The sequence below is a fragment of the Limanda limanda genome, chromosome 1 (assembly GCF_963576545.1).
Source record: "Limanda limanda chromosome 1, fLimLim1.1, whole genome shotgun sequence".
NCBI classification, from domain to species: domain Eukaryota; kingdom Metazoa; phylum Chordata; class Actinopteri; order Pleuronectiformes; family Pleuronectidae; genus Limanda; species Limanda limanda.
The window spans coordinates 29717294-29743989 of NC_083636.1; the positions used below are offsets into that span (position 1 = coordinate 29717294).

The 26696-nt window shown below is 42.7% G+C and overlaps 3 protein-coding genes across 4 annotated transcripts; 2 read left to right on the plus strand and 1 right to left on the minus strand.

The window, feature by feature from the left end:
• Positions 1–283: 283 nt before the first annotated feature.
• Positions 284–6880, plus strand: phyhd1 (phytanoyl-CoA dioxygenase domain containing 1). The gene is made up of 11 exons (XM_061078331.1): positions 284–359; positions 1482–1640; positions 2178–2253; positions 2351–2398; positions 2486–2541; positions 2622–2684; positions 2783–2804; positions 3156–3284; positions 3422–3538; positions 3972–4098; positions 6229–6880. The coding sequence occupies exons 1-11, from the start codon at positions 327–329 to the stop codon at positions 6275–6277; spliced, it is 879 nt and encodes a 292-aa protein (XP_060934314.1). The 5' UTR covers positions 284–326; the 3' UTR covers positions 6278–6880.
• dolk (dolichol kinase) lies at positions 6553–11289 on the minus strand. 2 transcript variants are annotated; one of them, XM_061078144.1, is made up of 2 exons: positions 11195–11289; positions 6553–10404 (listed from the first exon to the last, which is right to left on the minus strand). In XM_061078144.1, the coding sequence occupies exon 2, from the start codon at positions 10255–10257 to the stop codon at positions 8686–8688; it is 1572 nt and encodes a 523-aa protein (XP_060934127.1). In that variant the 5' UTR covers positions 10258–10404; positions 11195–11289; the 3' UTR covers positions 6553–8685. The 2 variants fall into 2 exon arrangements, with proteins under 2 accessions (XP_060934127.1, XP_060934200.1); XM_061078217.1 differs by lacking the exon at positions 11195–11289 and adding an exon at positions 10509–10563.
• Positions 11290–12567: 1278 nt separating this feature from the next.
• nup188 (nucleoporin 188) lies at positions 12568–26687 on the plus strand. Its single transcript, XM_061081126.1, has 43 exons — positions 12568–12594; positions 13096–13150; positions 13494–13567; positions 13656–13740; positions 13838–13918; positions 14140–14184; positions 14300–14392; positions 14529–14648; positions 14788–14999; positions 15285–15399; positions 15678–15878; positions 16213–16293; positions 16384–16476; positions 16563–16682; positions 16766–16892; positions 17053–17211; positions 17374–17500; positions 17604–17691; positions 17788–17864; positions 17942–18056; positions 18214–18334; positions 18418–18484; positions 19100–19225; positions 19346–19586; positions 19674–19880; positions 19971–20140; positions 20230–20299; positions 20390–20457; positions 20548–20743; positions 21316–21393; positions 21512–21600; positions 21697–21839; positions 21924–22102; positions 22666–22866; positions 23269–23361; positions 23449–23601; positions 23726–23863; positions 23943–24017; positions 24233–24448; positions 24997–25128; positions 25212–25285; positions 25364–25493; positions 25912–26687. The coding sequence occupies exons 1-43, from the start codon at positions 12569–12571 to the stop codon at positions 26089–26091; spliced, it is 5241 nt and encodes a 1746-aa protein (XP_060937109.1). The 5' UTR covers position 12568; the 3' UTR covers positions 26092–26687.
• Positions 26688–26696: the final 9 nt, after the last annotated feature.

Here is a 26696-nt window from a genome sequence, read left to right on the forward strand (position 1 = left end):
ATTTATGGTAATGTACTGAAATTCCACCCCTGCATCTTGCCTCCTATAACTACCGGAAATGACCGCTAGATGGCGCTGTGAGACATTTGAGTCACAGCAAGGACACGAGCGACACCTAGAGGCCATTTGCTGACGCTACTGCTACACCGCCACGAGCATTAGAAGGGCAAGGAAAGAGTTAAAGTCCAAAATCCTATTACAGCTCGGGTGGTTACACTTTAAATGACTTAACGGGTCACATGGTCGGAAACCAGCGTTTAACTGAGACCCCCCCCCCCCCCCCCACACACACACACACAGAGATTCCTGTGTCCGAGCTGAACAACATGGACTTCATGTCAGATCGTGACGTGCAGAAGGTGAGCGATGCAAAACTGCGATTTCCTCAGTTTGATGTTGTTTGTGCAAAGAGGCCACCGAGCTGTGAAGGACTCCGAATACCCGCGTGTGTTTTACATGTTAATATCAGTGCAGTTTATATGGAAGTGTGTGTGCGCTCGCTGGACTCGTTACATAACACGCTGCAGCCACAAGTATATGTAACCCACCCATTCAAACGCAATGTAGAGATCTGTCTCTTAAAGCTACATTCCTCATGTGGAACTGAGACACATGTTAGAAGGGATTCATCTATATTTGATCTGTATTGATGTGGGAACATAGGCATGGATAAAGACATACAATATATATATGTATAATGAACCTTATCATATCTCAGAGTATATATTTAACAATGCAAAAATGTAACTATATAGAAAATTGCCTTTAGTATGTACATTTTGTCCAATGTTATATAGCAATTAATTTCGTAATGAGTTAAACTCTAAACCAAGTAATCTTTGTCTTTAAAACTAGAAAAAAAGTTTTTAAAATGACAATCAAACTAATTAGTCCAATGCATTGTCCTGAAAATTCTTGATTTTCAAATCCGCAGTCCAGTTCATCTATCAAAATAGTTGCCCTACTAAATTTATGCTGTTTGACTAATTGATCATTCGAATAATTGTTGCAGTTCTTATGTTTCACCAAACATAGAAAACAAAGATTACATCAATGCATCTATATGTGAGGTGAAACAAATCCATTTGATAAATTGACCAAACGATGGAAAATGCAACGTTTCCTATTTTTTGATATTCAATTAACAGATTAAACCATTTATTGATAAAAAAAAATGCTAAACATTCCTCTTTACCAGCTTCACATTTCTTTATTGTGTATGATTGCAAACTGAATATCTAGTGTTGCTTTAACAAAACCAAACTCATTTTACATTTCACCGACCAAACTATAAAAATGATTATCAGCCACAGTCTTATTTTCAATAGATCGTCACAACCAGGATATAAATACGTCAAGAGACTCGTTCATTTTCTGTGCTCTGTTTTTCTTCAATTATGTCATTTTATTTATTTTATTTAGCTAAAAACATGCGATGTCGATGTGAATGTGTGAAAGTGACACTGCATCCCTCTTGACAGTACATGGAGGAGGGGTACGTGGTGCTTGACGGGCTGCTGACCCCCCACGAGTGTGACGAGCTGAGGCAGAGGATGTCGGAGATCGTGGATGACATGGACGTGCCGGACCACTGCCGCACCACCTTCTCCACCAATCACGACGAGCAGCTGAAAACCCAGGTGACCTAGGGAAGAGTACCGGGATCAATCTTTTTTTACAGCATCAGCAGTTTATTCACCAGTATTTCTTTCACATGCCTTCCACCGATTTGCACGTAAAGATGCAGGTAAGCTTCTTTAAATACAGAAAGTCAGTGAGTACTTCTAAGGTCACAGTCTGTAGTGAAGATACATTATCTCTCTTTTGCCTCGACCCCAGATATCCTCCCTCTCATGCGAATAGTGAACTCTTATGTCAACAGTCAGTATCAGTGTGTGTGTGTGTGTGGTGTGTGGTGTGTGTGTGTGTGTGTGTGTGTGTGTGTGTGTGTGTGTGTGTGTGTGTGTGTGTGTGTGTGTGTGTGTGTGTGTGTGTGTGTGTGTGTGTGTGTGTGTGTGTGTGTGTGTGTGTGTGTGTGTGTGTGTGTGTGTGTGTGTGTGTGTGTCTGTGTCTGTGTCTGTGTGTCTGTGTGTCTGTGTGTCTGTGTGTCTGTGTGTCTGTGTAACACATGACTCTCTGGCAGATCAGGTGACCGATGTTAACATTCTGATCTGCAGGGAAACGCTGACTATTTTATCACCAGCGGAGACAAGATACGCTTTTTCTTTGAGAAAGGAGCTTTTGATGACAAAGGTGAACGCTGTTAAAATTATTTAAAAATTATTTAAAAAAATAATAATAAGATAGCGTATTGCCAGATGTGACTGGTAATGCTTTCCTTGACCTGCAGGTGAATGCATCATTCCAAAACAGCGATCACTGAATAAAGTTGGTCATGGTAAAGATTTCTACTTGAATCCTCCTAACACCATGTACAATGTGTACTTGTGTTTTTCCCTAACTAATCCTGTTCTTCTTCTTGTAGCTCTACATGCCTATGAGCCGTTGTACAAAAAAGTTACACATTCAGCCAAAGTTCAGGTGAGTGATTGTTGAACTGTGTATGAATAAATGATGAACAGGAAGAAGTCACAGAATAACCAACACTCATTTTCTCTCAGGGCATCGCTAAGAAGCTGGGTCTCGTAAATCCTGTCATACTGCAAAGCATGTACATTTTTAAGGTAAAGAATCTACCTACCCAGCTACCTACCTAATACCTAACTACCTAACTAATTTATATTAGAGAAAGGCATAACTTTTCATTCTCTATCTTTTCCAGCAACCAGGAATAGGTGGAGAAGGTAAGAAACTCAAGAATGTTATGTTATTTCTTATTTGATCATTGTTATTACTAAATCCGTGTATGTATGTTTGTATTATATTATATCTGATGTATGCATATGTATATATGTTTACACTACGTTGATTTAAAAAACCTTCTTATTAGTACTATAAATTCATGCAAAATTATTCTTCCCATTTAAAATCTTCATATTACAAGTTTGCTTGTAATGAGTGTGTTTATATTAAACCTGTGTTTATAATATAAAGTGTTTATATTAAAAGTGTGTATATATGGTTTTGGTGGGTTTGTACTATGATATACTATGATAGTGTCATGTGTGAGTGTGAATTATATTCTTGTTTCTCAGTGACACCTCATCAAGACGCCACATTTCTGTACACGGAGCCCCTGGGCCGAGTTATGGGGGTGTGGATCGCCTTGGAAGACACCACTCTGAACAATGGCTGCCTGTGGTTTATTCCACGGTCACAAAACAGTAAGATCATGATATACTGTAGCTCAACTTGCTCTGTAGTTTACCATTCTATCATTATGTGACATGGATGGATGATTTTGGTCCAGTTTGTGTGCATATTCTTTGCATGTCGAGGTTTATCCATCTCCTCTCCTCAGGTGGTATCTCTCGGCGTATGGTGCGTACCCCACAGGGAACCTACCCCCTGACCGACTTCACTGGGAAAGAGATGGCGTACGACGATGACAAGTTTATTCCTGTACCAATTAAAAAAGGTAATTGACTTCTGTCATTAATTTTACATGTGCAACTAACAAGTAATTGAAGCATTAATCTGAGTGAGGATGTATTGTGGATTTACAGTTTGTTCCTTGAGTAAAAACATCCAGGGCTGTGGGGCCACACATATTTTTTATATTATTGTGAAGGAATTTTTACCAGCCTCACACATTACAGCACAATAGCTCAGGTCAGGCTGAGATAATGAATTCCACAATAAAAGAATTTCTGACCAAAAAACTGAAAAACACTGGTTTGAAGTGGCCAGAAGCATTGCTACATTTTGGATTTGGGATAATAACTTGGATAAAACAAGTAAACTATGATAGCCCTTAATCAGCATTTCTGACATGACATTGATGAAAATGAACAGATGGGTTAGGCGATAATAATGATTGATTATTTGTTCATCGACCCCTCTGTGTTCAGGGGGCGTGGTCCTGATCCACGGTGAGGTGGTGCATCGCAGTGCTGAGAACAAATCGGAGGACTCTCGCCACGTCTACACCTTCCACATCATGGAGTCCCAGGACACCCGGTGGAGCCCCGACAACTGGTGAGTGTGTGTTCAGAGATGTGGTGGATCGGTGTTGTTTCCACTGTCGACAGTTAGTCAGGGCGTTTCCAGCAGCAGCGCTTCTCACAGTCGGCACAAAGAAAGAACATGTAATCCTGAAACACTGTTTACTTTACATATACTTTATAATTTATATGAAAAAAATGCAGTGTTGTTGAGCTGAATTCATCAGCAGTTAAAAACAGTTTAACATTCAGTAAACTTGGTGGTTTTACTGTTTTTCTGCAATGACCAGGGGCTTATGGTGGCCTGTGTAACTAAACATTATTTGAATACTATTTGTGTAGTTGTTATACTGGTCTGGTAAGTCACAGATGAACAGTCCCGTGTTTTATTAGAAGTAAAACAAAGTGTAAACACTCCGACACATGTTGGTTTCCACTTGTAGTAACTAATTACCCTCTCTGTCTGGCTGAGGTGAAATGTAATTTACCGCTATCCAATTATTACTCTTCAGTGTAGCTAAATTGAGATTATGTAACCTTTTGGGACATTGCAGTGTTGGGATCATTTTTTGCATTATCACACCTTCACATAATGTTCTATAATGATCCACACCCATTGACACCATTAATAACACATTATTTGCAATGTGTCATTAATCACTTATTCGTTATTCACCTATTGATATCCAACGTGTGTCATTTATTACTGGTTGTCACTTTATGCTTTATTCTTTATTCATCATTCACTGTCATTTACTACATCATTTGTTTTATGCCACGATTCATCTCAGCTGTCAAAATGTACAACAGGACTCTGGGTGCTTAAGGTATAACTGAATAACTGAGGCAGTTTTGAGAGCCTGAGGCATGCAGCTGAGGAGCAAGGTCCTGAACCGAGGCCGAGACTCATGGCAGGTCTCTTCCCCAGCACTGTGCGTGTGCAGTGGTGACCCGTCCCTTGCTTTTGCCTGTGGCGCCCCCGCATGTAGACCGCATGATTAGCATTTCAATGGCAGTGCACCGGACTTTATGAGGTCACACATTCCCGCAGGCCCTTTCCTTTCGGACAGAGAACGGGTGGCCAGTAAATAAAAAAAAAACCTCAGGCTGAATCCAAACAACCCATGAGGACCAATCAGATTTCAGATGAGAGGTCATATCAGTAAAGAAACAATTCTGTAATACTTTGGTAAAGATTCCACGTGAGCCTTCTGTAGAAGAGACAGACAGATTTCAGGCTGTCCAGACAGGCTCTTGTTTATTTGGTTGCTGTCTGATAAACTCTATTGCAACATACTTTGGACGACTCAAGTGGTCTTTTTTTTCGGACTCAATCCACCCTGAACTGTGTGTTGGAACACAGTGTCAGAGCAGGACTCTGGGTTTCTCTGTTTCCTGGCCCCTGACTGCAGCTTTAACAAGACTATAAAAACATTCAAATGACATGGTGTCTCTAAAAATTACAAATATATATTAAAGTCTCAATTGGAAAAATCAAGTGCATTTAAGCAGTTTTTACTTGTATGATTATTCAAGCTGTTCGTAGTGGAATTCTCTCTAAATTGCTTTCGACGTAAGCAACTAGGGTCAAATTAAATAAAAATAAATATTGGTTTCTGCGTTTGTTTAGATATATGTGCACTTATTCAAGTTCTAAATATTTGGTTGTATTGGTGTTACTTACATTATTTATGAGGTTTATGGTTGAACTGTTAAATATCCGTCCTAAATTAAATTTTTTGTCGTAAGGATTTGTTTCCAACATCTTAGGAATCTAGTTTTTTTAACATACAAATCTGCCAATATATTAGTATTGGAAATGTTTTGCTGCCTGATATCAGCATTGGCTCAAAAAATCTATACCAATCTTGCTCTACACAAAAATCCGAATGTTTTTTCATTCTGTGCAAAAACATCCTAAAAAGTTTAAAGTTTATACTTAGCCTCTTTGTTTCCCAAAAGTAAAAACATTAACAGAGTGAATTTTGTACTAAGAAGACTGGCTCTACTTGTCCATTGTGTCCTCATCACATAGACTGTGCTCTGAGAGTGGGCCATAGGAACAGGCTGAATGATTGCAGCATGTTTGTTTTAATGCAAACTTTAAATAATGAACCTATTCTGTAACTAATCTGTGATGTTTCCATGTGTTTGCTCTTTAAAGGCTGCAGCCCACTGAAGAGCTTCCTTTCCCTCCTCTCTACACCAAATGATGGACATCTGGCTGCGCAGACACACACAATCCCATCTTTCCTGAAGAGCGACCAACATGTATGAACAGTTTCAACCATAGCTCATGTGCTAATGGCTGTTTTTGTATCTTCCATGACACCTTGTGTTACTCTGAGCTGCATGTAGGTTATAGACCATCAGTAATGTTTGTGGCCCGATACTGAATGACTTTAACGGGAGTGTCAGTCTCTATAATGTGAATTTTTTATATACTGAGAAATGAATTTGAATTGAACCCTTTTAAAAAAAATACACCTTATATTTAGATCTATTTTTATTCAGAGTCTCCTCATAAACATTTGCACAAACCAGCATTTCTCTTGTTCAAGCTCATTTTCCTTTTCAGATTTGTGTCTAAGCAAGATGGCAGATTGGCAGTGAGCAACAAGTATGTTGATTTAAAGACGCAACTCAAAAGAAAAACATTTTTATGTATGAAGGATTTTAAACAACATCCAAACTTCTTTAGATACATTTGAAATCAAACTGAGAAACCAAAAGGGTTAATGTTGACGTCTCATTGAGCCGCACAGGTTCCTCTTCTCCATCCTCACACCAGCATTAAACAAATGGACTGAAAATTGGAGGAATATCATTTGTATCTTTCTGTCTGGATGCACTCAACATGCAATATTACATTTTTTTTAAATAACGGTGATGGAAAAACGATATAGTAGAAGAATCATGCCAATTAACTGTCATCACATTAAAAAAAATAACTTATACAGATAAAAGTAAAGTTAATTCATTCTGAAAACACATTTCAGGTTCTGAACTGATGCATCCTCACATCTCAGAATGATGACATCAAACATTGACTGTATATAAAGATGGATGACATGAAAGCTCACTAAAACGTCTCGATTGCTCCCCTGGTGGCTGGATGCAGTACGGGTCATAAATTTAGCCTTCATGTTTGTACATGGGATATGGGGCAAACTAAGTCAAATAATTCTTACAAAGATGGCTTGTCATTTAAGGGAGTTGTTAGTAACTTGATGCTATAAAAACAAGGTGAAACATGCTGACTGACAGCTGAGACTGACTTGCGATTGGTCGAGTGCTTCTTATCAGAGGGAACTCACTTCCTCGGCTCCACCCCCTGATCACTACTGCACAGACGCTTGTCTCCAAATGACTTCATTGCTGACTGATGACATCGTTTATAGCAATATTTTTAATATTTTAATTTTATATTTTTGCTTTTTTTCTGGATAGTGGAGGTCAAAGGCGATGCGTTGTCCATTTTTATAAACAGTCTACGGATCTAGCTGAATGATATTTCTATAAATTAAATCATTCTAATTAATGCTAGGAAGGCCCTGTGGTCATCAGTTTGGCCCAAATCATATATACAGAGTCCAAAGGTATGTGAAGAAGGCTCAGTATCACGAAGATATGTATAAGTTAAGTTTACCTTTGAAAGGTCCCATCAAACCACAAGAATATGAAGCAAATAAAACGTACCAAACAAAAATCTGTGTACATGTTACAGTACTGAATTTCACATTAGTGTCATGCAAGGAGCATAGTGAGTTTCTGCCATACTGAAGTATAAACCAGCCCTTAAAAATGAGTTGAGCGGGGCGGCCATGCTTTCATCTACAGCTTCTACAATAGAAGGTAACATGTGATAGAAAATGTACTTCTTAAGGCAAATGTTCACATCAGTGAGTCCTTCGTCGTATTGCCATCAGCCATCATCCAAATCATATCATCATCATAATAATGAAAAAGGTTGATTTAAGAAAAAGACATTTCATCTAGCTAACTTTAAATAATGTTCTTCAAAGGCAATACAGAAGGCATATAATTGCAAGAAAGGGACAAGATAGGACAACTTCCTCATAGATGATCGAAATGTGCCTCTTAGCAGCATCTGTGTATTCAGAATTCAGTGTTTTAAAAGACATTTTGTACTTTTTGAATCTTCTTTTGCATAAATGAGTTGTTATTGTTAAGTACCTTTATGTCAAGATGGGGACATGCCAAGTGGCCATACAGCACTGCTGTCACATAGCTCAGAGAATATTAAGTAGCTCTGCTTTACATTTCTTTATAACTTTGTGTTGGTCTCTTTCCTCATCCTCATGCTGAAATGACTTGTGATCTGAAGACAGCAGACTGCTGTCAGATCACAAGTCAGACAGTGAGCACATTCTGTTTCTGCCACACTGGTTTGCTGATATAAATTACCAGGCTCAGTCCAGCTGTCAGCGTTTCATCATTTCTTTCTTGCCAGTGTAAACGACTCCATCCATTCCTAAAGGGACTTCTTTGATCACTTTGATTATCTTTCTATCACCCCAAACTGACCATTCTTGCTTCCCCCCAGGAGATGGTGTAGGACAGGGGGTGGAAACTGTTTTTGTCTGGGCCATCTGTCTGTTCAGAGCATCAGCAGGATGAAAAGGTAGAGTGGGAGAAGAAGGTTGTCTATTTGAAAGGTGTAGGCCTCCAACATGGCCACCAGGGTTATGGAGCCAACGATCCACGAGTAGGTGGAGTTCAAATTGATACCCCCATCGAAGATGAGAAACATGGCCACAGCGATGATTTGGGCAAACACAGATGTTGCAGTCCCCTCCATGGTTTTCTTAGTGCCAGGCCAGCGAATCTCCCCCATGGTGCTGCCGAATATGGACGCCACAGTGTCTCCGACCCCAACAGCCAGCACGCCTGCGTAAGGCACCAGGCCGCCCGCACCAGGAAGTATCCCCTTAGGGGCACAGGGCCCAGGGAACAGCCATATGGGCAGAGACATGCCCAGCAGCAGGTAGACATGGGTCAGGATGAGAGGCCCAGAGTCACGCTCATCCAGGAACAGTGTGAGCAGCTGCCTGAGCAGCTGACCCAGCGGCCTGATCCGGAAGTAACGCACGTACTCCAGGAACAAGAAAATAGCCAGGCAACCCACAGAGGCCACGTGAAGCAGCTGTCTGTCATATATGAGCCCTGGAACATACGTGGCCACGACGATCAGATGGAAGTACTTCCTGACAACAGTGGAGGCCTGGTGCTTCTTGGACCCAGACTGCCGCTGGTAGTTCTGGTGTAACACAACACAGGTTGCCACGACAGCCAGAAACACCCAGTAGCCCAACAGACAGAGTCTTCTGTCATTTAACGTGAGAAAGTCCAGCAGCCACATGATGGGGTGCCGGCCGATGAACAGGGAGAGCCACGGCATGAGGATTCCCAGACACAGGACGGACGTCATCATGTGGAAGAAAAGCGAGGACACCCAGGTCTCCGATTCCATGAAACAGAAGAGCAGGGCGAAGAACACCCCCAGCAGCAGCGAGCCCACCACCACCACCGGCAGGAAGTAGTTCACTGCATCTCCTTTGACCTCTGCCAGGTTCAGGGAGCGCTTGATGAGCTGGTTGACGATGAAACTGATTCCACCGACAATGAGCAGCGCCTCTCCGGGTGTGAAGCAGCGTGGCAGCAGATAAAGCACGATCAGGCTGAGATAGACAAAGATCAGAAGTACCTCCAACACCTCGATGACCTCAGACACCGTCAGCGTCTGTTTGGTCGTGTAGAGAATGGCGCTGCCGGCCATGCCTGCGATCACACAGGTGTTTGTAGGCACGGGTCTGGTGATACCGAGCGCAATCAGAGAGAGAAACAGAGCCAGCATCATGCCTGTGATGGTGACCACCATGGAGAAGCGCTCAAAGTAGACATTCCCTGAGTCGGAGCACTTTTCTTTCAGTACCAGGCCGAGCAGGGGCATCACCATGGAGGCCGGTACGATGCCGCTGTTTGCTGCCGGCCGAAACTGGAACACGGCGCCGCCTGACCGGAGCAGACGGTCCCATTTGTGCTGCACGTAGAACGCCTGGATGACGAGGGCTATGCTGCACCAGGAGTGCTGGTTCCAGACCGCCATGTGGACGCACAGCACCACGGCAAACACCACAGTGGACTCCACCAGCACTGGATTGAACTGCATGGCGGCTGCTGCCGGGCGGAGCCCTTTGCAGGCAGGGAGTGAGGACGCCAGCGTGGAGGGTTGGTCTAACGGAGCAGATGGTCAGCAACAATGACGGACTTCTTCTGTCAGTTCCTCGCTCCGGCACCCTTCATCGTTTGGCCGGCACTTTTCAGAGAGAAGAGGGGAAGAGACATTAGATCAGGAGGAAAACTTTGACAAACAGATTAATTAAGAAATCTTATCTAGGATATCTTAATAATCGGACAAACTTGTTGTGACACTGGGTGTATTGTAGGCCCGTGACTGATCTGAGATTTTCCCCAGTAGTGAACCTTGGTCATGCTTTATCAGCTCCCTGCCCTGAACTATGAACAGACTGAATAGTCACCCAGTCAGTCACACACACACACACACACACACACACACACACACACACACACACACACACACACACACACACACACACACACACACACACACACACACACACACACACACACACACACACACACACACACACACACACACACACACACACACACACACACACACACACTATAGAAATGTCCTCTCTTCTTTATCAGCTGCAACCTTTTGTTCCCTGTGGTGAGGTGAGAGGGGGGGGGGGGTCGCTGCACTGACTTGCTGAGGCTGAACCAGCGGTGCTAGCAGCGGTGCTACCACATCTCAACACATCTGATGGACACGGTGAAAGTAACACAAAATCTCCTGTGGTCCGTTCCCTCCTCGGTGCACATGCACGCCGCAGCAGTGAGACAGCAGTGCCTCTGCAGAGGGAGGGGGGGTGGGGGGGGGGGGTGATGCTGCTGCTGCTGCAGACCGGAGCAGCATCGAGCTAACTAGCGGGGAAGCAGCGCAGGGAAGCGGCTGAGCTTCACACCACAGAGACGAGAGAAGCGATCAGAACCTGAGGGACGAACACATGCGAACCTACCACACAGCAGCAGCAGCAGCGATGGACGCAGGAGAGAGCCGGAGGTTCTGCTTTCTGTCCTTTGTCAGCTGCTCCTCTCACACCCAGCAGGACGGGGCCATATTTGACAGCCGGGTCACGTGGTACGAACGTAAAAAAAAAAAAAAAGACGTCAAACCCTTTGATACACAGCGTGGGTCAGAAGGGACCCGGCTCCGTTTGTATTTTCTATATCTTTGCAGTGAATGAATTTCATCAGTCAGTATTTCAGGTATTCCCCCAATTCACTTGTTTTTGATCAACACAAATCCTTATTAAAAAATGTTAAATAATTTTTTTTTATCACTACCCTTCTCATGCACAACAATAATTCCCTGTGTTAATTCATGCATGGCTGAGTTTTTCTTTGCTATGTTTTTTTAAATAATTATTTTTAAAAATGATTATTAGTATTCATTAAATATGTTGTTTTTGATTACCACACATCTTCATTTTCCCTTTGTCCTTAATAAACAAGCTGCTTTTGCACATCTAATGCATGTCAGTCTTATTTCACGATCCATTACTAGTGAGAAAGAGAAATATGCACAATACTAACTAGCTGTTAACTAGCTTCTTTTCTGGCTAGCTTACTAACGAACTATAACAGTGTATACTTAATATACTGATTGATGTGCATTTGAAAATAAGCTTTTGATTTTATTCATCCAGAGTGAAAGTATGGGTGGTCGCAATCAGTCCAGACGTATGGTTGATATGTTCATAAAGATGCTGTATGAAGAACAGGATTTGGAAAATGAGGAGGCAATTCTTGGTCTTGATTCTGAGTCAGAAATCTCTGATGCTGAGAACATAGACTTTTTTTCCACAGGATCAAGCTGGAGTTGTGGGTGTGTCCTGGAATCCAGCTCTCCTAAATGAAGAAGGAAGAATAAGCTATGAAAGAATACAGCAAAGAAACACCCAACCATGCATTAAATAACACAGGAAATGAATACAGGTCATGATTTTTTGACCCATGTTGAGCATTAAAGTGGCTTTTATAACTTGTTCATCAAAGTATTAAAGGCATTCATTAAAAAAAAGTTGCATTATCAGTTGCATTATAAAAAAGTTGCATTATCAGTTGCATTATAGTTTCTTCAGTTTAAAAACATATTAGCATAGTGAACATATAAACTTCACTGGACTAAAGATTTAAGGAACTTAATTTATTATGCTTTACTCATGTTTTTTCTAATATTATTTTGGCAGAATTTATGAATTTCTGACATTTACCCCCGGAAGGTGGTGGTAGATTAACAACCAAGATCCAAAAATTACTCCGCGAAGAAGAAGCTGCCGACGACAGCAAAGACGACACAGCCCCGCAGCCAATCACACGGCAGGAAGAAGATGGCGGAATCGGAGCTGACCGTTAGGTAGGCTGATAGCAACACATCTCAACGAGGGTCTACGTTGTCTAAATAGTTGCTTTCTACGTGTTTACCAGTGTGTGGACAGTAGTACGGAACGTGTGTGTGTGCTGAGTCCCAGCAGCGGCCATGTTTGTAGTCTACAACGCGTGTTTTGAGCTGTTATCGCCACGCTGGCTTAGCTTAGCAGGCGCTAGCATGGAAATGTTTGAATGGCTTTCCAGCAGCACCGTGTGTCAGCCGCATGTCAACAGCGGCTTGTCAGCAGCAGCGTGTCCGCACTCTGCTGTCTGCTCACCGGCCTCCTCTGCTCACTGAACCAGACGAAGAGCCAGCGGTCGGTTTCTTTTTAAAAATGCTCCGCTGCTGCTCACGGCTGGTGGAGCCGGAACCGGTTAGTTGTGACAAAGGAGAAGCTGCTGGTAGTGTTGGTTAGTTAGCCTCCTGTGTAGTGTGCAGTAATATCAGATGTCACTCAGCTGGAGTACACCCCCCTCTTTCTCTTAGGAGCTGTCGAGAACTATGGACCATCCTGCTGGGAAGATCTGCGTTACGAGAGACGGTATGTCCTCTGAACCACCTGTTGTCAATGCTCCAGTGGGCAGCTGGCACAACAATGTAGATATGCTGAATTGGAGATAAGTGTCACGTCAATACAATGATACTTGCATTTGTAGAAAAGTAAATTAAACCTTTTGTTCAGTACCTTCTGTTGAATTTAGATATACTAAAATCACATAGATCCTAAGTTCTGTTAGTGAATGCACATGGAGTAAAAGTATTATCTTGACCAACCAATGAATGATTTGTGTTCTTTAAGGGAATACAGAAAATTACACTTACACTTAGACTACAACTGGCTTTTGTTGTTGTTACTATTCTCATGAAGTGTTTCACGGCCACAGGCTCAGATAGATGCAGAGCTGGACAGACACAGAGACAGACTGCATCAAGGTCTCCGTTACTACAAACCACCCAGGTAGAGTTAGTTCTTTTTGTCTTGACATCAAATATGCTATCTTTTTTATAACAATGGAAAAGGTAACTGTCATTTTCACTTGTTCAAGTTCATCCTCCGCTGGGAAAGTGAAGGACAACAAAGAAGTCGCGCAGCCACTGAAGGATTTTGGTTTGAGGATCAGTAAACTGTTGGTAAGTGTCAAAATGCCGACGTGTTTTACGAAGAACGTGATTCACTGTTTTCATTTGTTGCATTTCATGATTTAATAACAATGTAATAACATTACAGGCTCTTGATGAGCAGCAGAGTGTGCAGCTTTTACAGTGCTACCTACAGGAGGATTACAGAGGAACCCAGGATTCATTAAAGGTGCCTCTTCTCACTTGAATATTCCGTTTTAAATTTAAATAATGAATTTGTGCTTATGTTCATAAATATGTAATGTGACATTTTTGGCAAAGTTTTAAACTTTGTGTCCAACTCTCTTTTTTGTGAGATTTAGTAATTAAATCACTTATGCAGCAGATGTTTGCCACAAAAAAGCTTTTATCGTGAAAGATATGAAGTGAATAACTGAGTCTTCTGTACAGGTTGTTCTCAAGGATGAGCGACAAAGCCAAGCACTGCTACTGAAGGTCAGTGCAGAGATCTGCAACTATTTATTTCCTCAATCGTTTCACATAGTTCTCGTAATGGCAACTACCATATGTAATCCAGTCAGTATGACTTCTTATGTGTGTGTATTTACAGATAGCTGACTATTACTATGAGGAGCGCATGTGTCTGCTCAGATGTGTCCTCCTCTTGCTGACATACTTTCAGGATGAGCGACATCCATACAGGGTGAGAAACAGATGGATTTAGGTCACAACATCTCATAATTGAAGAACAAATTGTTTTGGGTTGATTCTCGCTGAACGGAATTTTATTTGTTGTTGCTTCTGTAACATAAATCTGGGTGTGTTTGTTATTTGTCCAGGCTGAGTACTCTAACTGTGTCAATAAGCTGGAAAAAGACCTGGTGAGCAACTACCAGTCACAGTTTGAGAGCCTCTTCAAAGCAGAAGCACCAACATGGGAAACTCATGGAAATCTCATGGTAACAATTTGCTTCATATATTTTGTTAATATGCTGTATATTGTAACCTAGATCAACTGTAAATATAATGTGTTATTCACTTGTTTGACATGAAGTCATAACAGACATTTGTTTGTCAAAACAATGTTTTCTTTTGCAGACGGAGAGGCAGGTGTCCCGGTGGTTCCTGCAGTGTCTGAGAGAACAGTCTCTGCTGCTGGAGATCATATTCCTGTATTATGCTTACTTTGAGATGAGACCGTCCGACCTGCTGAGCTTCACACAGATGTTCAAGGAGCAGGGGTTTGGTTTGCGGCAGACCAACAGACACCTAGTAGACAAGAGCATGGACTCATTGGTGGACCGCATTGGGTAAGAGCACAAAGGGGTTGTGCTTATGAGAAAACAGGGCAAGCATTAAGTTGGTTGCTGCTGGTAAAATGATCAGGATACATTGAAAGATTCCCTTCTTCATGCAAACACATAATGAAAGCAACTGTTTGTGTAAGAATCAAATTATTCTTCAAAACAATTGGGACCAAGATACGTACTGAATTGGACATTTCACAATTAGAAAACATGTGGACTCTAGTACCTTTGCTTATCATATAATTCCTTGTGGTCTTTAATAACTTTCATGTTTCTTTTGGGCTGCAGATATCTGAGCTCTCTCATCCTGGTTGAAGGAATGGACATAGACTTCCTACACAAGTGTGCCCTAGAAGACTCTACAGAGCAGCATCAGTTCTCCAGTGCCCCAGACGTCATCAAGGTATGATTTGACTTTCTAAATGCAGCAGAAATAAGTATGCTGTAATGCAACATGGAAAAAAACGTTCAGTCAAAGTAAAAGTCTGGCTTCTCACCCCACATAGGCTCATAATGGTATGGATGGTGATCTGCCTGTATATTGTTTAGATTTGATTATCTTCTCAAAGCCTCAATGAACGATGAGCCTTCACCTGAACAGATCCTTAGTCTCCAGTTTTAAGTACCTAAAAGAAACTACTCGGACATCTGAAATTGTATTTTTTTATCTGCCTCTTCCAGGAGATGAGTCAGTTGCTGATGACATTCGGGGACATCCCTCATCACGGCCCAGTGCTGCTCGCTTGGGTCCTGCTGAGACACACGTTGAGACCGGACGAGTCCAGCCCCGTGATCCGGCGGATAGGCAACACTGCTCTGCAGCTGGGGGTGTTCAAGTACCTTTCAACCATGTTGAAAGGCCTTGGAGTCTCAGGGAATAATGTAAGCGAACACCAGGTGTAATGCTCATTTGAAGATCTTAAAGTTGGAAAATATTCTATCTCTAAAGAACATACAATAGAATCATTTTAATGGCTACTGTGTTATAGCTTCTAAAACATTTTAGGCTTTTGGAGAACCCTGTCTCTGTGGCCTCTGTTAACTTTAACTGCTCAAATTGTATTAATTTGCTGTATACCTTAGAACAGGACCTTAGTCGGTCTCTATTGAAAGCCTCTGAGTGATGGTTCTCTAATCTTATTCTCTGTAGTGCTTCTGGTTTTCTCTAACAGGCATTTAAATGTAATCACATGGGTCTCTGACTCTTTCTCTTCAGTGCACGGCAAGCACAGCAAAGATGTGTATCTACGGACTCCTCTCATTTGTGATCACTTCTTTCGAAGAAGAAAGCTTACAGGTACTTGGTCAGATTTAAGATCTCTACATTCTTTCTTTTTTATTTGTAACTTTTGTTGGTAACATGTCTTCATCATTCTGAATGGTCCAGACTGACGGTGTGGCGACGCAGTGCTCCCACCTGATCGATGCTGCTTGTGAGGTCCTTTCTGCTCCCAATCTACCCGAAGTCTTTTGGGAAATGGTGAGGAAAGAAAATCATGAAGACACAATAGGACAAATGACAGAAAAAATAAGACAATGTGTCCTGATTGTTTATTTTCAATCCAGAAACCAAACATGGGATTGGGAATGATCCTGGACAGTGCGGTTGGGATGTTCCCTCATAAGATTGGACCACTGTTACAACTTCTGACTGCGCTTCTGTCAAACAAGTTGACAGTTAAAAAGGTAGATTTCACATATTCACAGATAAGATACACGATCAAAATGTCCTTATGAAAATGGTTTAACAATTTATTTCTGTGTGACAGGTGTACAACTTTTTGGATAAGATGTCCTTCTACACACAAGTTTACAAACATAAGCCCAATGACATCATCTCCAAGGATGATGAGACTTTGTGGAGGAGACAAACGCCAAAGCTCCTCTATCCTCTCGGTTAGTTAGTTTGATTATTACTTCAGATACAAATCAAAATGTGTGAATTTCTGATTCATATTTTAAGTATAATTAAGAAGATTTAAGAATTTTTTTTTTAATGTCTATTTTTCTCATCGTTGTCTTACCACCTCCTATAAAATGTAATTTCAACCACCAGGATCAGGGCAGGCTAATCTGTGGCTGCCCCAGGGAGTGCTCGGCCAGGTGATGTTAGCAGGTGAACAGGGCTATGTGGTGCGCTGGGACCACTCGTACAGCGCCTGGACTCTCTTCACGTGTGAGGTGGAGATGCTGCTCCATGTAGTTTCCACAGCAGGTACACATCATTCAACCTTTCACATGCAGATAATATGCTTCCTTAAAGGATAATGCTGATAATATTCAATATTATTGATAATGTCAATATATGACCAAAACCAGCTTTACATTCAGTATTATAGTAACGTGTAGTAATGCTCTATGGTTTTACTTGTGTCAGATGTTATAGCTCACTGTGTACGTGTGAAACCCATCCTGGACCTGGTTCACAAGATCATCAGCACAGACTGGAGTGTGTCCGACTGTCTGCTGCCTCTCACTTCACGGATCTACATGCTGCTGCAGAGGTTAACTAACTCATCAAACCCTTTGTGTTTTTGTTTTTTTGTATACATGAAACTGTCCTGATGAGAAATGAATTGACTTGTTTTGTGTGTTTACTTCCGTCAGGTTAACATCAGTCATCAACCCTCCAGTGGACGTTATTGCCTCCTGTGTGAACTGCCTCTCTGTTCTGGCTGCAAGGAATCCTGGGAAAGTGAGTTTTCTGGCTACTTCTAAACAGAATTCATGTTTATAAGTGAACTACTGTTCTGGATCCTTATGAAACATCTCATCTTTTATTTATCTTCAGGTGTGGTCCAGTCTGCACCACACTGGCTTCCTCCCCTTTGCCTCCAACCCTTTGACCACCATGGCTCAGTGTGTGAGGTAAATATATTTTCCTTAAAAATATCTGACATATATTGGGGGATAGTATTGAAAAAGTTTTTTATCTTTCTTTCTAGTGCTGAGGGGATGAAGGCAGGTAACTATGGCAACCTGCTGGTCCAGATTGAACAGCCCAGGGGGGAGTATTCTGTGACCATCGCCTTCCTTCGTCTCATTACAACCCTGGTCAAGGTAATGGCATATTTAACTCAGATAGAGATGCAGCAGTGTTTTCTGCCCAGCATTGTGTTTCAGCTGCTGAGCAGTTCCATTAATTATCAAGTAAAGGTGTGACAGTATTTTTTTTATTTCTGGTTTCCTGCAGCTGTAATGTGTCTCTTTCCTTCAGGGTCAGCTTGGCAGCACTCAGAACAAAGGCCTGATCCCATGTGTGTTGCTGGTTCTGAAGGAGATGTTGCCTACGTACCACAAGTGGCGTTACAACACCTACGGAGTCAGGGAGAGGATAGGTGCGGACACAATTGCTGTCTTCCAAAATGAAAAAAATAAAAGCAAACACAGAAAAATCACTGACTTCTCTGTGTTGCTGCAGGTTGTCTTATTTTGGAGCTGATTCACGCTATTCTCAATCTGAGCCCAGAGGGAGAAGATCAGGGCAGGTAGGATTCAAGTGACTTTACTCTGTTGATACTAACAGACTGGTACAGGTAGTGAATATAATCATTACCGCAATTGAGAACGGTTGATTCAGAAGTTAACAATTCTACAACTTGTTTTTATATCTGAGAATAAAACCTGGATTCACGCAGTTTCAGAACATGGAAATTAAAGCCTTTATTAAGAACAGTGGAATTAATTCTCCGATTGTTACATTCAAATATAATTATTTTATTTAGTTTTGTTTAATTTAGTTTCAGGAAGTCTGTTACATTTAATGGATTTAGCACAATTTTTAAGTTTCACATCAATATACAGAAATAGCAACTGCACTAGATCTTGCAATGTGGGTTTTGTGGGTTTCTGTCATAAATGATTAGTTTGTTACATAATTCAGCCATTTGCTGATCCTAGCTTCCTAAATGTGAGGATTTACTGTTTTTTTGATTTGTATTATAAAGTATTTGTGGATTTGAACATGACAAATGAATGGACATTTCTTTTTCTTTAGGCTGTTAGTTGTAGCCTCAATAAATTAATTGACAGACCATAATCTTGTTACTTGAAAAGTTGCTGCTTGAAAAGCTGTTGATATACTCTTATTTCTCTTGATGCAGCACCCCCACCCTGCAGTCTCTGTGCATCTACTGCCTGGCAAACACTGAGGCTGGACAGGCTGTCGTCAATATCATGGGAGTTGGAGTGGACACAATAGATTTGGTCCTGGCTGCACAGCCCAGCAGGTGAACATTCTGATGTGTTAATGTCTAGTTTTCCTCATTATTAGACCTAAACTCATTGTGTTGTGATGGTCTGATAATGTAATTTTAATGTTTTCTTTTCCTCTTCCTGACTATGACCAGCTGTGGCTCTGAGGGTCCTGGTCAGACCCTGATCCAGACGGTCAAATTGGCCTTCTCTGTCACAAACAACGTCATCCGCCTGAAGCCACTGTCCGATGTCGTGTCCCCGCTGGAGCAGGCTCTGACACAGCACGGTGGTCACGGCAACAACCTCATTGTTGTTCTGGCCAAGTATATTTACCACAAACATGATCCGGCGCTGCCTCGCCTTGCAATCCAGTTGCTCAAAAGACTTGCCTCAGTAAGAGATCCAGTACACACATGCATATGGTACATGTGGACTTCGTTTTGTACAACATAGAATATTGATGATGAATTTTATCTGCAGGTGGCTCCCATGTCAGTCTACGCCTGCCTTGGAAGCGATGCATCAGCCATCCGAGATGCGTTCCTCACTCGGCTGCAGAGCAAAACAGAAGACATGAGGATCAAGGTCATGATCCTTGAATTTCTCACTGTTGCTGTAGAAACTCAGCCCGGCCTCATCGAGCTGTTCCTCAACCTGGAAGTCAAAGATGGCAGCGAGGGCTCCAAGGTGTGAATGGATGCGTGTAGTGATGAAAAAGTATATTTGTTTGTGTTGAATCTAGATTCAACGCAGTTTTTTAATTTTTCCATCCTACAGGAGTTTCTTCTTGGTGAGTGGAGCTGTCTTCATGTAGTGTTGGACCTGATTGACTCCAAACAACAGGGGAAATACTGGTGTCCTCCTCTGCTCCACCGAGCTGCCCTGGCCTTCCTTCTCGCCCTCTGGCAGGATCGCAGAGACAGCGCAATCTCCGTCTTACGCGCCAAGTAAACACATTTATCTTTGACTCATTTTAACTATGTGCAACTGGATGTTTTGAAAGACTTATAAATAAACAACTGCTTATTATCAACAGAGAACGTTTTTGGGAGAATCTGACGACACCGCTCTTTGCAACCCTCACCCCACCTTCAGATACCACAGAGGTATTTAACTCTTTTCACTAGGCTATTTTGATTAATGGGATCATGAGTCATGTGTGTCAACTCAATAATGTTGTTGTTTTCTGGCCCCAGCCTTGTGTTCTGGAGACGTGTGCTTTTGTCATGAAAATCATCGGCCTGGAGATCTACTATGTTGTCAGGTAATTTCAGAACATTCAGTATTTTTTCATTTTCATAATTCCCATTTGCAGACAGTATTTAATCGACGTTAACTGTTTGTGTTGTTGCAGTGGCTCATTAGAGCAGTCTCTGAAGGATGGGCTGCAGAAGTTCTCCAACGCACGAAGATACGAGTACTGGTCCCAGTATGTCAAGTCTCTGGTGTGTCACGTTGCGGAGATGGAAGAAGATGGAATCTGTCATTTTCAAGAGACCCAGATGTTGATCTCTGCCTGGAGGATGCTGTTGATTCTTTCCACCAGCCACGTATGTTAACAGTCGACTCACTCCTGCTTCCAGTGTTTCAGGTCGTGTTGTATTATAAGGCTGCCTTGAGGAAGAGTTTGACATTTTGGGACTAATGATGCTGATAGACCCCCAAAATATCTAGTGATTCCATAATTTTTTAACACAACATCCTCATAATCCTTTCGGGTCAACTCTCCTTTCATCCTGTGACAAAACGGGTTGGGCCAAGTTGAGACAGGAAACTCTAAACAGCTGTTTGGTTCGATTTGAACAGAAAACTGAGTCACACTTCACTCTGCTGCTGCGTGGAGACACTTTCCCATTTGCAAGAATTGATTAGAGGGGATGTGGACGCTGCCAAGCAAAGTTGTATTTGTGTAAAGAAATGAAACCGTTTCTGTATTGATTAAACAAAAAAGATATAACATGTTAATTACAGAGCAGTCTTAACTGTTTCCATTGTCTGTGCTAAGCTAATAAGCACAAGTCCAAAGCCTTTTAAATGTCCTGAGAAATTCACTAGTGTTTAACAAAGTAAATCTAGATCACAAAGAACTCTGCTGCAGTGATGCTTTACTTTCTGTTTCCAGTCGGATGTGATGCAGCTCACTGAGGACTCCACCAAGCTGAAGCTGTTCATGGACGTCCTGGATGGGACTACAGCGGCTGTAAGTTTCCATGGCACAAATTATGTTCTTGTAATTAATGTCTTATCAGTTCTTCTATATTTCTCTCCTTTACATCGCTGTCTACTTTGTAACCATGCTCCTGATTCTTGTCTCTTAGCTGACGACCCCCTCCTCCTCTGTGCCTTGTCTTGGTCTCGGGTCCATGATGACCACGCTGCTGCTCATCCTCCTCAAGCAGTGGAGAGGGTGTGTACTCATCGACAGAGAGGGAGTCAATGTGAACGCCTGACATATTCAAACTTCTTTATCTCTAATAAATGACTGGGCTCTTCCTGTTTCCAGTGTGGTAGCAACGGCTCCTGACATCCTGTCTCCCCTCTCCTTGATCCTGGAGAGCATCCAAGCTAACCAGCAGATAATGGATAGGACCAAAGCTAAAATCTTCTCTGCACTCATTTCTGTGCTGCAGATTCAGGGACTCAACGGTAACAGGTCTTTGTGTGTGTTTGAATCAAATGTTGCTGTCTTTAGTTTGATCTATATCTTAATGTAATTCCTCTGTCAACCAGGTGGAGATATTTCCCAGCTGCCCCAGCTGTTGCTGTCGGTGTGTGAGACAGTGAAAGACGAGGCGCTGGCGCTCATTGACAACACTCGCCACATGAGCCAGACAGCAGACACGATGGAGGACGAGGACAGCATGGAGACGGAGTCTGCCCGCGGCCCACAGAAGGACCAAAGAGACGGGGTGAGTGAGGCTGGAGTGATCAGAAGATGCTGTTTTTTTTTACACTGTAAAGGCCAAATTTGTTTCTTTGTCCTTCCCCATCCAATAGTCAACATTCTTCAGTTCTCTCAGGAGACAGCAATTCAGTTGTGTAAAATCCTGAAAACTTCCATCTAAGGAAATATTTGCACTTAGAGCCAAAGACTCACTGATTCTTTTTCTGTGGTCAAAGTTAAAGGTGACCTCATATCATTGTGAATGTAATTAACATTAAAAACAAATCTCCCAGTATTAAGGAAAGTAGAAAAACATTTCCGTGAAAACATTTCCAGTTCAAACTAAAATGGCCGTCACTCAGCGGAACTAGTTCTTTCAGCCGAGGCTCAACAGTCTCCTTCAATTCAATCAAAATGTACCAAATTGCACACACTCATCAGTTCTTAAAATATGTCTAATTATATATCCGGTTCTGACCCGGCCCTTTGCTCTCTCTTCCCATGTTACACTTACTATCCTGTGTTCCTAAAGCCAAAAAGTAGATCCATCATAAAGTTAATTGTCCCTCTCACCATGTTTTTCACCAGGTGTGTGTGCTGGCGCTGCACTTGGCGAAGGAGCTGTGTCGCACCGATGAGGACGGAGAGCACTGGGTCTCTGTGATGAGGAATGTTCCCGTCCTTCCCTCAGTTCTCAGCGCGGTCGAGCTCAGCCTTCGCTCCAAACACAACCTGTACTTCACTGAGGCTGCTCTTCATCTGCTGCTCACACTGGCCCGCACTCCACAGGTACACTCACTCACTCACTCACTCACTCACTCACTCACTCACTCACTCACTCACTCACTCACTCACTCACTCACTCACTCACATACTCACTCACTCACTCACTCACTCACTCACTCACTCACTCACTCACTCACTCACTCACTCACTCACTCCTCTACTGGGCATCTTGCTCTGTATTTCATATGTTAAAAGGTAGGTTTTGTGATTTGTCTCTGAAACACTTTTCATCTTATTTGTTGAAATCCTCTTTAAATCGAAAGCATTAATTAATAAAACAGTCTGGGAAATAAAGCCAGTTTCTGTGGCCCTCGCAGGACTGTAAGAAACGTGACCTATCATTTAATTCGTACAGAGTCATACACTGTACCTGTCTGTCACTCACCTGTGGTTGTTGCTCTCCAGGGAGCAGCAGCTGTTGCTGCAGCAGGAGTCATCCAAACCATCTGCCTTCCTCTTCTGAGCGTATACGAGGTCCCTTCCACTGAAGCATCACAGGTGATTTAACATGGAAATGCTTCATGACGCAGATATAGCACTTAATGCATTAACATGATATAATAACTTGTCCATGTCCCCGTGCAGAGTTTCTCCCGCAAGTCCCAGGACTCCGCCTGCTGGCCGGGGGTGTACCGCCTGTGCATGTCTTTAATGGAGAGTCTGCTCAAGACTCTGCGCTACAACTTCATCAATGAAGCTCTGGACTTTGTTGGAGTTCATCAAGAGCGCATCCTACAGGTAAGAAGACTGTGTGAAGAGATGGAAACACTGGTTGAACCCGACTGTCTGAACTCTTCTATTTCAACATTCAACTCCTTCTATTGTTGAGCAAACACTAATCTTTGGTCTCTGTCGCCCTCAGTGTCTGAACGCAGTGCGCACGGTGCAGAGTCTGTCGTGTTTGGACGAAGCCGACCACACCGTCGGCTTCCTGCTGCAGCTCTCCAGCTTCTGCAAGGAGTGGCAGTTCCACCTCCCCAAGCTGCTGCGGGACATCCAGGTGAGTCCAGGTCCACATCCGCTGAGACAAACCTGCAGCTCCACAGTTACTCAGTGTCTCTCTCTGTCTCCTCCATCAGGTCAACCTGTGTTATCTGTGTCAGACCTGCACGTATCTGCTCCACAGCAAGAAGATGCTTCATCACTACCTCCAGGTCACAAACCACACATTCTCTTACTATGATATGATTTGATAAATGCTTAGTACCTTTCTGTTTGATTCTTTATTATAATCACCATGATTTAGTGTCTTTGTTTTGGGATGGTAAGAAGCAATTAAAGAAACATGTTGCCTCATAAATCCATTAAAACCCTTTGAGGATGTTTCTGTTCTCTGATAATTAACTGCTTTATTTTTGGTTTTTCTCAGGCTAAAAACGGTGAGGCGTTGCCCCCGGCTCCCCTCCGCAGGACGCAGCGCCCTCCCCAGACCCCGTCTAAAGAGGCGCCGGGCGGGGGAGAGAGGGAGGAGGCGGAGCAGAAAGCCCTGCTGGCCGTGCAGTGCAGTTTACTGAAGATCCTCAGCAAGACGCTGGCCACCCTGCAGCACTTCACCCCAGACTGCTGCCAGATCCTCCTGGACCAGGTAACACTGCTGCTCCTGCTCCGATGATTCCTCGGACTTCAGAGTGGATCTAATATTTGATATTTGACCCCCCCCCCCCATCTTAACTCAAGAGTGACTTCATTAATTTAAAGTTCAGATTTCAGCTCTCATCACGCTCACACTGCTTCTGTGCGTATGTGAAACATCTGCTCTCAGACTTTTTGGGCAACATGTCCGTCGTCATTGCTCAACCAATGACAGTTCAGCTGTAGTGTTTACATGTGGAATTGTCCCGCCCTCGTTCTGGGTGGGTTAGCTGAACATCCGACAGGAAGCCGTGGGGGGTGTCACCGCATGAACCCTCTCTCAGTTTGAGCACAAGCAGAGGCTACTTGAGTTCAAGTGCTGGGTTTTGATTGAAAGCATTACAAAAAAAACTGAAATCCACCTGAAAGCTCACACTCTTGAATAAAGAGGAAACCCTGATCCATTATTAACTTTATATTTCTAGCATTGTAAGACAGTCATTAATACGAAACCACAAGTCACTTTCTTATTAAATTTGTTCCTGTCCTCCTGTCTGTCAGTGTATGGACTTGGCCGAGTACAGGACCCTGTTTGTTCTCAGCTTCACGACTCCGGCGTTCGACCCCGATGTGGCTCCTTCCTTTGGAACCCTGCTGGCCACCATCAACGTGGCTCTGAGCATGTTGAGTGAGGTACGTGCTCAGGTTTCGACATCATCTTTCAGCTCCATTCAGCCTCGATTCAAACAAAACATGTCTATGCTGCTTGTTTACAGATCGAGAAGAAGAAAGAGCCGGTGTCTCTGAGCATCGCCTCTCTAGCTTCATCAGAGGAGATCCAGGCTCTGAAGTGAGTGACCTCCTCCTCCTGCTGTGATATGAAGTTCTGTTTGAATGTTTTAGTTTCTAACTTCTCTCTTTCCTTCAGGTCGCTGCTGATGTTCACCATGGAGAACTGCTTCTACGTCCTCATCTCTCAGGCTGCGCGATGTCTCAAAGATCCTGCCATCCTCCCCCGAGACAAACAGAGGCTCAAACAGGAGCTCAGCTCCGAACTGGTGAGAAATCATCTCTCGGGTGACACTGTTTTTCTTATTTACAATTAACTGATCCTGTAAAATAAGGTTTGTCTGTCATGGCCACTAGTTTACTTTGATTTGTCCTAAATATCCTATAATGCAACATGTTCACAGCTGATAAGAATCATTATCAACAATGATGTAAATGTTTGAATAAGTCTTAAAGCTAAACTGATGAACCCACCACAGAATGTTTCCATGGGATTTATTGACCATTAGAGGCTTAATTTTATTTAAAGAGTAAATATTCCCTATATAATTTAAATCCGTTGAAATACATAGTTGTACTGTGTGTCCTACAGGGGGGGTTTCTGATTTTAATTCCCTGGAAAGTTTGTCGCAGTTGAGCTTGAAATATGCAATAACAATATTTTCGACCCTCCTTTGTTCTCCTCAGAGCACTCTTCTCTCCAGCCTGTCCCGCCACTTCCGCCGGGGCTCTCCGTCGTCTCCGGCATCCGGCATCCTCCCCTCCACCCAGTCCAAACCCCCCACACCCGGCTCCAAGGGAAGCCATGAAGGTCAGGAGCCGTTCATCCAGCTCGTCCAGGCGTTTGTGCGACTCGTGCAGAGATAGAAGACACAGATCTGGAACCCGGGCAGGTTCCCCTCCCCAAGAACAATTAATATTTTACAAAGGAACATTGTTGTACCTCCAGTAGAGTTTTACTGGTGTTAGGCCTCATGTCTGAGGTCAGTTCATGCAGTAGTTAAAATATCACAGTTCTGACCTGAGTGTTTATTCTAATATTGTGATAACTGGGGCCAGACGTTAAACATTTAATTTTGCCAAAACTGATGTAACTGAATTTGTCATGAACACAACCAAAGTGTCAAAAACGCGTCTGGAGACATCGTGGTGCTAAAGATCAGTCGCTGACTGGAGTTCATCTTTCCAAGGCCTAGTTTTATAGGCCACGCTGAAATGTAATTGATCAGACATGTTTCAAGTGCTCTTTAACCAATTAGACCTTTCAAATAGAATCTCCTGTATATTCACCAGTTGTAGTAGAACAGCTACTCTGCAAGGCTGCTCTACTTTTTCTAATTCTCTTTATTTTCACTAAACCTTGATCTGAACTTTGCTATTTTCTTATCCGTTTCTCCTTGTATACATTTGAAAGCAGTTGCCAACATTTGTAATAAAAAAGTGTATGTTAATAAAGGGAATTGAGTACCACA

Coding starts and splice junctions, on each gene's coding strand:
- nup188 (XM_061081126.1), top strand. CDS start 12,569: ATGGCGGAATCGGAGCTGACCGTTAG. Junction 17,501..17,603: donor ATCTACATGCTGCTGCAGAG/GTTAACTAACTC, acceptor TACTTCCGTCAG/GTTAACATCAGTCATCAACC. Junction 23,864..23,942: donor AGCTGCTGCGGGACATCCAG/GTGAGTCCAGGT, acceptor CTCCTCCATCAG/GTCAACCTGTGTTATCTGTG.
- phyhd1 (XM_061078331.1), top strand. CDS start 327: ATGGACTTCATGTCAGATCGTGACGTGCAGAAG. Junction 360..1,481: donor CAGATCGTGACGTGCAGAAG/GTGAGCGATGCA, acceptor CCCTCTTGACAG/TACATGGAGGAGGGGTACGT. Junction 3,285..3,421: donor TATTCCACGGTCACAAAACA/GTAAGATCATGA, acceptor TCCTCTCCTCAG/GTGGTATCTCTCGGCGTATG.
- dolk (XM_061078144.1), bottom strand. CDS start 10,257: ATGCAGTTCAATCCAGTGCTGGTGGAGTCCACTGTGGTGTTTGCCGTG.